The sequence below is a fragment of the Ornithorhynchus anatinus genome, chromosome 16, assembly GCF_004115215.2.
Source record: "Ornithorhynchus anatinus isolate Pmale09 chromosome 16, mOrnAna1.pri.v4, whole genome shotgun sequence".
Taxonomy (NCBI): Eukaryota; Metazoa; Chordata; class Mammalia; order Monotremata; family Ornithorhynchidae; genus Ornithorhynchus; species Ornithorhynchus anatinus.
In genome coordinates, this window is record NC_041743.1 from 7,770,398 (window position 1) to 7,784,054 (window position 13,657).

A 13,657-nucleotide genomic window follows, 5' to 3' on the forward strand; every position below is an offset into this window, starting at 1 on the left:
TGCTGCTTCTATGCACACAGACAGAAACTCTGCCTTCATTCGGAGATTCTCGTGTTAGGTCACGGTGTCATCTGGACATTTCACGGCTTCTCTACTCTTTTGTCAGTGTGGTTACTGAGATGGGGAGAGCACCTGGGCTGTCAGGGAGGGCTGGGTGGCCCTGCCAGAGTTGCAGAAATCTAGGGACAGATTCAGCCATAGAGGTATTTCACAGGTCATTATCCAATGAACCACATCTCTAACCAACACTGAGAGAGAGACAGAGAGCTATACAGGCTATTCCCTTTGGCCAAACTTATTGTCTATTATTTCCATTATTCCTAACAATTAAAATAATAATTATGTTTTGCTAGAGACATACATGTCTTGGGCAAGGCTGTCGGCTCACTGCTGTTGTCTAAAATAAACTTTCCTGATGAAGCCAACACTTGCTGCAGAGCAGAGAGAATACATGAACACCCCAAAATCCCCCGGGCCCAAATTGGGTTTAGTTGGTCACGGCTCTGCATAAACTGCTCAATTTAAGCAATTCCCCCAAAAGTGCCCCAGTCCATCCAGGCCTGGGAGGGGGAGCAGGTGTCTGGGAGCATCTGGAAGGAGCAGTAGGACTGGGGAGAATCAAGGCAGAAAGTTCAATGGAGAAAAACAATCAAAACGGTGGCCTGGAAGAGAGCAGACTTGGAAGCATATGCTGCACTGATTTTTTTATCTTAAATAAGGAAGAAGAGGTCAGACAGATTGCTCCTGTAGAAAAATCTTGGCAAATCAAGTGAAAAGAGGTTGGGGGGGAGGGAAAGGAAACCACAAGCAGTCAAGCTCCCAAGATGTCAGCTTGATGCAGGAGGCAGAAGTAAGGAAATAGTAGTAGAAATGGTACTTATTAAGTGCTTCCTGTGTACAGGGCACAGTACTAAGCGCTGGGAAAGTATATGGAGGTGGGGATTGGACATGGTCCCTGGCCATGTCTTAAGGAGGCAAGTGGAGAGACCAGAGAATGCACAAGGGTGAAACTCAACAGGAAGGTAGGGAGCAGGCCCCATGGGGCAGGTACCTTGCCCCCAGGGACATGGGGCATCTCAACCTATTCCCTCAGGAACTGAGATTTGGATTCCAGGATGAGGAATGGTCTCCCTCAGTGGTGAACTAACCGTACTCGGGGGCAGAGAGGACACCTCCTCACTAGAAGCCTGGTTTTGACTCACAAGTAATATGTCAAAACGAAGATGGAGCCAGTGTCCCAAGGCAGGTTTGCCTGCATAATTCTGTTCCGATCTTCTGATAGGCCACTTCTTCTTATGGCTAGATCAGAGAGAAGGCTCAATTTGGGCATACTCTCTGCCAAATTTCCACAAACTACTCTGGAGTTGACTTCGCAAGCCCCCAGAAGTTTAGGAGCTACTGGCTTCTGACACCTGAGAAGGGGCTGAATTTCTGGAGGCCGGAGCAGTTGGCAAATTGTCTCCCACTTTTAAAGTAAAATCTATCTCTAGATTTCTGCAACCTTGGCAGGGCCACCCAGCCCTCCCTGATAGCCCAGGTGCTCTCCCTATCTCAGTAACCACACTGACAAAAGAGCAGAGAAGCCATGAAATGTCCAGATGACACCGTGACCTAACACGAGAATCTCCGAATGAAGGTAGAGTTTCTGTCGGTGTGGGGTAGAATCCATTAACTGGATCATCTACATTTCCGTCTTTGATTTGCCTTCAAATTGATCGCTCTTAGCTCTAGTCAACGGACCAGTATGAATGAAAACATTAGCATCTGTCATCATCATTAGATTTGTCACTTGCCAGCTGTGTGACTGTGGGCAAGTCGCTTCACTTCTCTGTGCCTCAGTTACCTCATCTGTAAAATGGGGATGAAGTCTGTGAGCCCCACGTGGGACAACCTGATTCCCCTGTGTCTACCCCAGGGCTTAGAACAGTGCTCTGCACATAGTAAGCGCTTAACAAATACCATTATTATTATTATTATTATTTGTCCATCTGCGTCGACTCAAACATCATTAGCCAATCAGAACGGGTTACACAAATTGACCAGAAGGGATGCCATTACAACTAGGCAATCGGTCTTGTTGAAATAACTGGAGATGGAGCCAGCGGGATCTGGGTTCTACTCCTGACCACCACTTGTCTGCAATGTGACCTTGGGCAAATCATTTCACTTCTCTCTACCTTGGTAACCTCTTCTATAAAATGGGGATTCAATCCTCCTCCCACCAACTTACAATATAAACTCTGTGTGGGACAGGGACTGGGTCAATCAGTCAGTCAATTTTATTTATTGAGCACTTACTGTGTGCAGAGCACTGTACTAAGCACTTGGGAGAGCAACAATATAACAGAAACATTCCCTGCCCAAAAAAAGCTTACAGTCTAGTGGGGAAGACAGACATTAATATAAATAAATTAATTACAACTTGATTATCTTGCATCTACCCTTATGCATAACACATTGCCTGGCACATAGTAAGCATTTAACGAGTACCATAAGAATACAAAGATGAGACTCTGGATGAGATGGTAGGGGAGTCTCATAGAAGCAGCGTGGCTCAGTGGAAAGAGCACGGGCTTTGGAGTCAGGGCTCCTGAGTTCGAATCCCAGCTCGGCCACTTGTCGGCTGTGTGACTGTGGGCAAGTCACTTCACTTTTCTGTGCCTCATCTGTAAAATGGGGATTAAGACTGTGAGCCCCACGTGGGACAACCTGATTCCCCTATGTCTACCCCAGCGCTTAGAACAGTGCTCGGCACATAGTAAGCGCTTAACAAATACCAACATTATTATTATTATTATAGAATATAAAGAAAATAAAAGAAGTTGGCTAACTTTCCTGTCTCGGGATAGCAACTATTCTTCCAAACTAACAAAACAGTGGTCAGGAGTTCTAATTCTGAATCCTAGGGTGAACTGGGGCAAACTTCCTTTCTTACCTGTCTCATCCTCAGTTTGTAAGTCTGTAAATAGAGATGGATATTTTGAACCTTATACTTAGAATGTATCTTTCTTCAGGGGTACTCAAATTACTTCAGAGACATAAAATCAAATGACTAAAAGGGGTAAAGGTCAGAGATTCATGGGTCCTGGTGACAAACCCCCAAACAAAAAGAAACATGGATCAAACAGGAATAGTTGTTAACACGGTTCCTTCCCTTCCCATAGTTCCAGTGGCTATGAAGATGACAAGACCAATTTCTAGTGGAGAACTCTATTATCATTGAGCCCACTTTTCCCCTCATTTGAAGGGCTGTATGGGCCACGGTGTCACAAACCAGTCGCGGAAGCAATTGCTGTATTCCAAAACCTTTCCTCCATCTCATCCTGCATGGCTGGGATTAGACCCCTGACAAAGGAGGAAAAGAATTTATCAATGAATTCATGCACTAAGTGCTTGGGAGAGCAATACAAGAGAGTTGGTAGACACGTTCCCTGCCCGCAAGAAGCTTACAGTCTAGAGGGGGAGACAGACATTAATAAATATAAAAACAATACAGATAAAGTAGCTTTATGTCATGCTCCCTTTGTGGAAACATGTTTCTGAAATCTTTTCATCTTTTTTCTTTAACATCCCCTAAATTAAACCAAAAGTGGAAAACCAGAAGACTTTGGATAGAGCCACAGCCAACAAAAAGACCTGCCAAGAGCTGCCTAAGTCCTGTTCCCACAGCGACATGCAGAGGGCTTGACAATGGGTTGTGAATGCAAAGCCATCCGATCCAAACACCAGAGACCTCCTACCAGGGAGCTGAAACAAACAAGATCTTCTATTCACTTCCATGTTATTGTATGCCCTTTGTTGTTATTACTTTACATTCGCATAGGGCTTTCTCTGCGGCCCAATATTATTATCATTATCATTTAACGTTTCTTGAACATCCTCCACATTTTAGGTGGTCTAAAGAACAAATCTCAGCAGTTTTGGCACCATCGGTGCTGGAGGCAGTGATCCCACATGCACATCCCAAAAAATCACAGCAACATGGGATTGCCGCCATGTAAACACAGAGAACTGCTGTTCCCTTGGTAAAGAGTGAAGAATCCTCCTATCTCTTCCCATACCTCCATCTTGTCTCACTGACTATTTCCCCCTGCAGTCCTACCAGGTAGTAATCGCCAATCTATTCCACACAGAACCCAGTCCAGATGGTAGAACTGCTCCAAAAGCCTATTCATGAACCAAAATCGGCTTTTGAAATTCCACACCCTCCTACCCAGCCACGAGTGCATTGCATTTCCACCACTGACCAAAGTCAACCGGACTCCTTCCAGTCTCCCTGACTCCAGTCTCTCCTCTCTCCACTTCCTTCTGCTGCCAGAACATCTTTCTAAAACATTGTTCGGCACAGGTATTGCCATTTCTCAAAAGCCTCTAATGGGTCTACATTCCCCTCCACATGGAGCAGAAATCTCTGACCATTGGCTTCAAGGCTTTCTTCCAGCTCTCTGCTTCTCACTGTTCTGGGCTCATCATCCACTACTCTCCAACCTGCCCTCTCTGCTCTCCCACAACCTCACTTTCTTTCAGGGCCTCATTCTTCACTCTCTCTCTCTCTCATCACCTGACCACTGCTCTGGTCGCTAGACCAAAGCTTTCCCCTTCTTCAAAGTCCTCCCAAAATACTACTTCCTTCAGGAAGTTTTCCTTAATTAATTAATTTATTTCCATCTCCCCAGGTCCTGCCAACCCAACAGTTGTCTTAGAACTAACCACTCTCCCCTCCTCCAAAGCCCTCCTAAAACCACATCTTCTCCAAAAGGCCTACCCTAAGGCCTCATTTCCCCTACACATTGCCTAGGCATTCTTAGTGCTTGATATTCTGTTGCTGAATTGTACATTCCAAGCGCTTAGTACAGTGCTCTGCACATAGTAAGCTCTCAATAAATACTGTTAAATGAATGAATGAATGAATATTCACTTGATATTCACCCCACCCTCAGTCCCACAGTTCTTATGTACATATCCTTACATTCTGCCATTTCCCTTATCTGTAATTTATTTTAACGTCTGACGTCCTCTCTAGACTGTAAGATTTTTGGGAATGGGGATTGTGACTACTACCACTATTGTACTGTACTTTCCCAAGCATTTAGTACAGTACTCTACACACAGTAAAAGCTCAATAAATACCAATGATTGGTTGATCGTGACTATCAACTATATTGTACTGTGCTCTCCTAACTGCTTAGTACAGTGCCCTACACACAATAGGTACTCAATAAATACTACTGATTACCATTTTTAATTCCTCCTGTTTCCATGATTTGTAATAATTGGCATCACCTTGGCTCTTTTATAACAGTATAAGCTTCCTGAGGACAATGAAAAGACATCAAAGACACACAGATATAATGATATATAAAGTGCAAATAACTTGGGCAAAGAGCATAAAACAAACTATTGCATAATTAGTTGAACACAAGAATCTCCCACTATAACTCTTTTCAGTAAGGGTTCCTTTTGACCGCATTAATGAATTTTAATGCTGATATTTTATATATTTGCAGGAAATCCCCCAGTCTTGCACGGTTTGCAAAGTGGACTTGGCTGTGATGCTTCCCTCCTTTCACACTCTGCTTCCACAGTCCCTCGTCATCTGACGGTCTTTCATTCGAATAGAGTAAAAACCCATTCCAACCACTGTTTGTTTCCCTTTGGCATCAGATTAGTGGTGATCTTTAGCTTGCTTAGCACAAGATGTCTTTTTGTTTGATAAGTTCTGAAAGATAACACTTCAGAAACCTCCTCATATTCAGCTTCCAGCCTCTCCACCAACTGCCCCCAAGGTCGCTATGTGTTTTCTTCACCTACTATTCCCCAACTCCCGCTCTTCCTTCCTCCCAAACCAGCCTTCTAACTGTACCTCACTCTGGGCTCCACCACCTCCCCGCCTTCACTCTGGCTGTTTCCACAGCTGGGAACTCCCTTCATCCCCACATCAGGTGGACCACAGCTCTTGCCATATGCAAAGCCCTCCCCAAATTCCACCTCCTCCAACAAACCTTTCCAGATTAATCATCCAGGCCCCTGAGCCATAACACCCCTTTGGGCTACTTTAGAACATATGACTGTATTTTCATTCTCTTCAGCGCTCTTGATTTTAGGTCTATTCCATTATTTATTTGTCCCACTCTAATTGTACATAATTTTATGTTTGGCTTCCTTTTAAGTGTATAAGCTCCCTGTAGGCAGGAAACATCTCTCTTTGTTATTCTGTGCTTCCCCAAAGCCAAGTACAATGCAACACACTAGTAAAAGCTACTAGTTATACACATAAGCATGTATGCATAAAAAAACACCCAATTCAAAATCTATTATCAATCGTACATATTCACATTGCTATTTGATCATGTTATGATACACACTGTGGGTTTTTTTATAATCACTGTATTTAACATATGTGCATTGCTTGGGTCAATTCTTTGGATCTTGGAAACACATTAGTGCACTTTACATTATTTCCGCAGGGAAACTAAATCACATTTAGCCCTCTTTTGCTTAACTTTCTATTTTCATGGTTCTCTGCGTTCATGTAATGTAAATTTAAGAAAAATAAAACATCTGGATAGCAGAAACATATGGCCATGAGTCCGAGAGGCAGAGAGGCAAATATAGGGAGTAGAGAGGTGAGGGGGTGAGTAGTTCCAGATCTGAGATCCAGGCATCTTCCCCCAGTGAGCCTCACCACCCCGTGAATTTCAGTCTTGGGCCTTTTGCCATGAAGCAGCATGGTCTAGTGGTAAGAGCACAGATCTGGGAGTCAGAATTCTGCTACTTGTTTGCTGTGTGACTTCAGGCAAGTCACAACTTCTTTTCCCCTTTTGCTCAGCTCCCCTTCCCCCGCAATTGCCCTGACTCCCTCGCTTTGCTCTACCCCCCATCCCATAGCACTTGTGTATATATGTACATATCTATAATTTAATTTATTTATACTAATGTCTGTTTACTTGGTTTGATGTGTATATACATCTATAATTCTATTTATTGATATTAATGCTACTGATGCATATTTACTTGTTTTGATGTCTTCCTCCACTCATCTAGATGGTGAGCCCATTGTGGGCAAAGATTCTCTCTCTTTGTTGCTGAAATGTACTTTCCAAGTACTTAGTACAGTGCTCTGCACACAACAAGCACTCAATAAATACAATTGAATGAATGAAAAATGAATGAACTTCTCTATGCCTCAGTTTCCTCATCTCTGAAATGGGAATTAAATCCTGCTCTCTCCTACTTAGACTGTGGGATAGGGACTGTGTCCAACCTGACTATCTTGTATCTACCTCAGCCATCAGTACAGTGCTTGGCAACTAAGCATTTAATAAATACCATAGTTATTATTATTAACCCTGGAAGAGTGACATAACTGGGGCAAAGAGAAGTAGCTTGCCCAAGGTCACACAGCAATTAGGTGATGGAGTCAAGATTAGAATACAAATCCTCTGACTCCCAGGCCTGTGTTTTATCCAATAGGCCATGCTGCCTCTCGTGTATGTGTATATACTACATATATACACACACGCACACATACATATGAGATATACTCATAAAATCAACTGTGCTGGCATATTTATGTTTTGATTACTCTGTCCTTATTTAATAGGGGACTGCTCCATTAGAGTGTAAGCTCCTTGTGGGGAGGGAATGAGTCTTGTGCTTGTGTTGCTCTCTCCCAAGTGGTAAGTACAGTGCCTGGCACCCAGTAGGGATACAATATATTTCTTTACTGCTACTGCCCCTCCACCCCATTACAGTTCCCTTCCTTGGACCTTAGAAACTTTGATTTTTTTCCCTCACATGACTTCCAGGTGTTGACTATATCATAAGTGGAGGGAAGATCAGAGAGCTCTGTTTGGCTTTCTCACATTTGGCCCAAGAAATTCACATCTTACCACCTGCCCAAGAGGAAAGTGCTTCCTTCACCCTAAGCAGGAGCATCTGCTCCCACACCTCCCAGGTGCCTTCCACAGCCAGATGGATCCTTACCCTCATCCTCAACATTTACAGTTATCCTTTCACTCAATTATACCTCTAATTATCTGTTTGAACTACTCTGTAAACACTTATAGGTTTGCCTCCTCCATTCGCGGGTAACTTCCTTGTGGGCAGGGAATGTATCATATATTTAGTACTTCTACTTCTCAAGTACTTAATACACTGCGTTGCCTCCAGTGAGCACTCAATGCATTCCTGCATTCTACTTCTACTACTACAACTACACATTCACATAGTCACATATTCAATCTATCACCAATTCCTGTCAGTTTAACTTTCATAACATTGCTAAATTCCTCTCTTTCCTCTCCATCCAGACTGTTACCACATCAATCCAAGCACTTATCCTATCCCACCTTGTTTACCTTATCAGTCTCCTTGCTGACCTCCCAGCCTCCTGTCTCTCCCCACTCTAGTCCATACTTAATTCTGCTGCCCAGATCATTTTTCTCCAAAAACATTCAGTACATGTTCCCCACTCTTCAAGAACCGCCAGTGGTTGCCCATCCATTTCTGCACCAAACAGAAACTCCTTACTTTAAAGCACTCAATCACCTTGCCCTCTCCTGCCTCACTTCACTACCCTCCTACTACAAGCCAGTACCTACGCTTCACTCCTCTAACGCCAACCTATTCACTGTACCTCGATCTTGTCTAACTCACTGATAACTTCTCACCCAGGTTCTGCCTCTGGCCTGGAACCCCCTCCCTTTTCATATCCGAGAGATAATTACTCTCCCCTTCTTCATTCATTCATTTATTCAATTGTATTGATTGAGTGCTTACTGTGTGCAGAGCACTGTACTAAACACTTGGAAAGTACAATACAGCCATAAAGCCTTACTGAAGGCACATCTCCTCCTGGAGGCCTTCCCTAAGCCCTCTTTTCCTTTTCTTCCACTCTCTTCTGCGTTGCCCTGACTTGTTCCCTTTATTCATTCCCCCCTCCCAGCCCCACAGTACTTATGTACATATCTTTAATTCATTTATTTATATTAATGTCTGTCTCCCCCTTTAGACTATAAACTCACTGTGAGCAGAGAATGTGTTTGTTTATTGTTATATTGAACTCTCCCAAGCACTTAGTACAGTGCTTTGCATACAGTAAGCACTCAGTAAACAAAATTGAATGAATGAATGAATAATGTCAGTCTCCCCTTCTAGACTGTAAAGTGGTTGTGGGCAGGGAATGCGTCTCTTATGTAATCTCCCCAGTGCTTAGTTCAGTGTTCTGCACACATAAGCAACCAATAAATAAGACTGATTGATACTATGCACAATACCTGCCCTCAAGGAGCTTACCATCTAGCCAGGGAGGTGGAAGCTTCTTCTTTCAACTGTAAGTTCCTTCTGGGGAGTGAGCTTTTCTGCCAACTCTGTTGTATTGTCCTCTCTCAAGCGCTTAGTACAGTGCTCTGCAAATGGTATGCATCCAGTAAATACCATTGCTTGATTGATTAATTAGTACTATTATCAGTCTAATTCATATGAGTCTTGGCATTCAGCAAACTACTTGCCTCTGAAGAGCTGGGAGCAGTAAGAGGAGGAAAAGGGAAGACAAGGAGGGGGTATCAAAAGGCTGACCAATCTCTTCATTTGGCTTGCTGGAAGTGAAGTTCATGCAGTCAGGGCTTTTGATCTGTGGGCATCTAAGGAAATGGACAGTCTGGGCAGTGAGAGATTTTTAGCCTGGAGCAAAGGCCTTGCCCGTGGGTACCTTTTAAGAGACTATACCTCATGGGAGTCATAAGAATAACAGCCTAGCTCTAGGATGAAGGGAAGATGCAGGAGGATATATGAATGTGGGTGGAGTTCATGGAGAAAGCACTGGTCCTCTAATGCCATACAAGTGGCACACAATCATGTTGATTGCTCAGATTTTACAGACAGGTCACAAAATCAATCAATCAGTGGTATTTATTGAGCACTTACTGGGTCCAGAGCACTGTACTGAGCACTTGGAAGAATACAATACAACAGAGCTGGTAGATGTGCTACCTGTCCTCAAGGAGCTTACAGTCTAGAAAACACGTGGGGATAAGGGGAAGGGAGCTGTTGAGCAGCAGTAATTTGGGAGATCAATTATTTTTAAAATAACATGTAGCTCTCCTTTCTTCCCCTCCTCAGCCTCTCCCAAAGGCCACTGGGTTTTGCGTGGAGGACGCTGGTTCCCAGTAGCATTATGAAAGCTGGGGTCATTAAAAAGTATCTGATGGTGATGATGACTTAAAAGAGGAGGAGGAGGGGAAAAAGAAGAAAAAGGAGGATAAAGCACAATATCTACGCCTATGTGAGAGTTACAATCAGTTATGCATTGGTGAACTAAGTCAGATGAACTCCGGATGTAGGAGGTGAAGTGCACTGGGATTTTGATGTGGGACAGGGGAGTAGGAGTTATCAGGAACTTCGTTGACTGGGGTGTGCATGGAAATAGATTACCCAAATTGGCAATGCAGATGAACATTTGAAGTCTTAGCAAAATTTGGCCTTGAAATTGAGATTAAAAGCTCATTTTGACAGCTGATGGTTTTCTATTTAGCATTGTGGGATGATAGATCTTTAGCCTGTTAGCTGAAGGTGTCTTTCTGCAGGATAGGATATGAAAGAGAATATTTACATATGTTTTCACTAAAATTTGAATCCATATAGTTAAGGAGATGGTAGCTTCTATAGCATGGATCCAGGTCCATCGCCACCAGTGTGATGGCTGGGAAAGTCCATCTGCCCAGGCTAGAGAGTTGCCTGGAAAAGAAAATACGTTGGCCTCAGGGTTGATAGATCACATTCAGGGGGTAGAAAGGAGGGGGCAAAGGAAACTCTGATCAGATATGAGTTTATGTAGATAAAAGGCAGGAGTAAGAGCTACTCTGAATAAAAAGAGGGTGGGGACTTGGGAACCAAAGTCACGAGAAGCAGGAAGTGGGGTTTGGGAGTTTGGGTGTTACCACACAGGCCACAGGCAGATTTATGCAGGCCGCTGGACCACTGGCTCTCTCCAACGACAGGAGAGGGGTGGGATGGGGAGGAAGGAGCTCTGGGGTCAGAGTCTGTGGTGGCTCTGGCTAGGTGTGGGGTCTTGGGATAAAACTGAATATGTGTTGCCGTTGGACGTGAAGAAGGGAATTTGCAGTTGGACGTGAAGAGGGAATCCAGTTGGACTCTCCCTTCTTCGCAGAGGCTCGGTACATTTTTGCAGTGCTTGGTCTTGGGGTGAGGGTTGGGAAGGTGGGGTTCTGAGGAGGCACTCAGCTCTTGTATGGGCAGAAATGTGCCTGTGCCTCTGGTGTTCTTCCTTCAAACACTTGGTACAGTCCATGATAATAGGTGGACGCTCAATAAATACCAATCTCTAACCTTAAGCCTTACCAGTCCTGCATTTCACTCCCTAAACCATCGAAGTTGCCACTGTCCAAGTGATACATCACCTCCTAGTTTGACCCCCTCTGTCTGGACTACTGAGACAGCAGTTGGCTGGTCTGCAGCTAGCCAGGAGGTAGCTCAAGGAAGCTAGGAGCTAAGGCTGGTCTTGGTACTTCCAAGCCAATCAGTTGTACTTATTGAGCTCTTACTCTGTGAAGAGCACTGTCCTAAGTGCTTGGGAGAGTACAATATAACAGAGTTGGTAGACATGTCCCCTGCCCACAATGAGCTTACAGTCTAGTGAGGGAGACAGGCATTAATATAAGTAAACAAATGATGGATATGTACCTAAGCGCTGTGGGGCTGAGGGAGGGGTGAATAGATGGTGCAAATCCAAGTACAAGGGCGATGCAGAAGAGAGTGGGAGAAGAGGAAATGAGGGCTTAGTCGAGGAAGGCCTCCTGGAAGAGAAGTGAGCCGGGATAACATTTCCAAAAAGAAGTAAGGCCTGGCCTAGAATCCAGGCCTGAAAGCATCTGAAGCTGTCCCAAATATTCTGCTACTGATTTCTTTTTAGATGCAAAAAGAATCAAATGGAGACAATCAACTGCCCCCAACATAAGGGCCATCAGAAACATAAACTCCAGATCTTCTACTTTTTCATCTCCTTCTACCCACAACACATCCTTAGTCTGCTCTTCCTCAGTCCTCTTAGGCCCTCTCCTCCCTTCTCCCATCCAGAATGTTCACCCTCCCTGCATGGGTGACTAGGGGGCCCCTAGCCTCACTGTTTCCCAATGCTTCACAGTGGTCCCCTAAACTCTGGCCTGGGCTTTCCCCTTCCCTCTCCCATGGCCCTGCTGAGCCCAGGGCCCCAGCCCTTCTCCCTGCCTGGCCCCCACTGCCCGGCCCCGAAGGAGGGATAGGAGGACCGGGCTCGCCCAGGCCCTTAGCAGGGGCCCTGGGCACGCTCCGGAGTTGGGGCCGGTTTCCCTCTCTAGGTGGAGGCCTGATCGCCTGGATCTGTCGGCTGACCGGCGAGCACTGATTACCCACCCCAGGGTCTGCTCTCTCCAAGCACCGTCCCTACCCGCCACCGGCCTCCTGCTCCTGTTCCCCCGCGACATCCTCTCTTCCTCCCCGGCCTGTCACACAACTCCAATTCCCTGGCATCTCCCGTAGCATCTTCCAGGGATACGGCTACGCCCGGCTTGGCAGGAAAGGAGAAGGAAGGTTGGCAATGTAGGGGGTGTGGGGGAGGAGAGGGATGGAGGGGGTGAGGAGAGGGTTGGAAGGGAGGAGGGAGGAAGGGAAGAGGATGGGGCAGAAGGGAGGGGTGCCTGTGTATGTGTGTGCATGCAATTCTGGAGATGAAGGGTTGGGGGAGGAGGGGGAGCGGGAGGGAGGCCGGAGGAGGCCTGAGCCTCGGCGGGGGCCTCACCGAGCACGAAGAAGGGCAGCTCGGTGTTCTCCAGGTCGTCCACCACGGCCATCTCCCCGGGGAAGTCGTTGCGCACGGAGAACAGCAGCTTGGGCTCGGAGGCCGAGGGGCTGTGCATGATGCTCAGGTCGTTCTCCCGCAGGAAAGGCAGCGCCGACACGGTGATGGTCTTGACCTTGCACTCGAGCTCCTTGGATGGGTCCCCGTCCCCCGCGGCGGCGGCCAGGACGGCCGCAGGGACCCAGCAGCAGCTCAGCAGGGCGCCCAGCCGGGAGCCCACCAGGGCTAAAGCCATCTTGAGCCCCGTTCGCCTTCCTCCCAGCGCCAGAGATGGAGGGGAGGGAGGGAAGCAGGGAGGGAGGGAGGGAAGCAGGAAGGGAGGGAGGAGGGAAGGAGGGAAGCGGGAAGGGAGGGGGCAGGCAGCTCGGGATTCTTGGTCCAGGGATGGAGCGGCTGTCCGCTGAGCGCAGCGCTCTGTCTAGGCTGCACGGCCGCTCGGGTTTCTTTGTTTCCAGGGCTGCCTGCACTCGGGGGGGTGGGGTGAGGGAGGAGAGACAAAAAAGAAAAAGCTGAAAAGGAGAGGGAAGGCAAAAGGAGAGTGGCGGAGAACCGGGTCAGCCCTCAGATGGCTGCTCTGCTAAGGCTTCTATCTCCTCCTTTGCATATCTCCTCCCTGGCTCTCACTCACACTCCGCTGCTATTAGCCACCTGAATGGCTTTTTTTTTTTTCAATCAGACTTTGCAATGCAAAAAAAATCTTCTCCCTGCATCACCCAGATAGCACGGTGGACTGGAAGAAACACAAACACTCTCTCCTCTCTTCTATCCCTCTTCCCCCCACCTCCCCACTATTCCTTAAAG

At 46.2% G+C, this 13,657-nt stretch overlaps 1 protein-coding gene across 2 annotated transcripts in view; it reads right to left on the minus strand.

The window, feature by feature from the left end:
- ASTN1 (astrotactin 1) overlaps positions 1–13,316 on the minus strand; it is a 151,130-nt gene extending 137,814 nt beyond the window's left edge. The window contains exon 1 of one of the 2 annotated variants that reach the window (XM_029080583.2): positions 12,797–13,316. In XM_029080583.2, the coding sequence (XP_028936416.1) occupies positions 12,797–13,091 (295 nt within the window). In that variant the 5' untranslated portion in view covers positions 13,092–13,316. The remainder of the gene's footprint in view (positions 1–12,796) is intronic. The other variant, XM_029080582.2, reaches the window with a different exon arrangement.
- Positions 13,317–13,657: the final 341 nt, after the last annotated feature.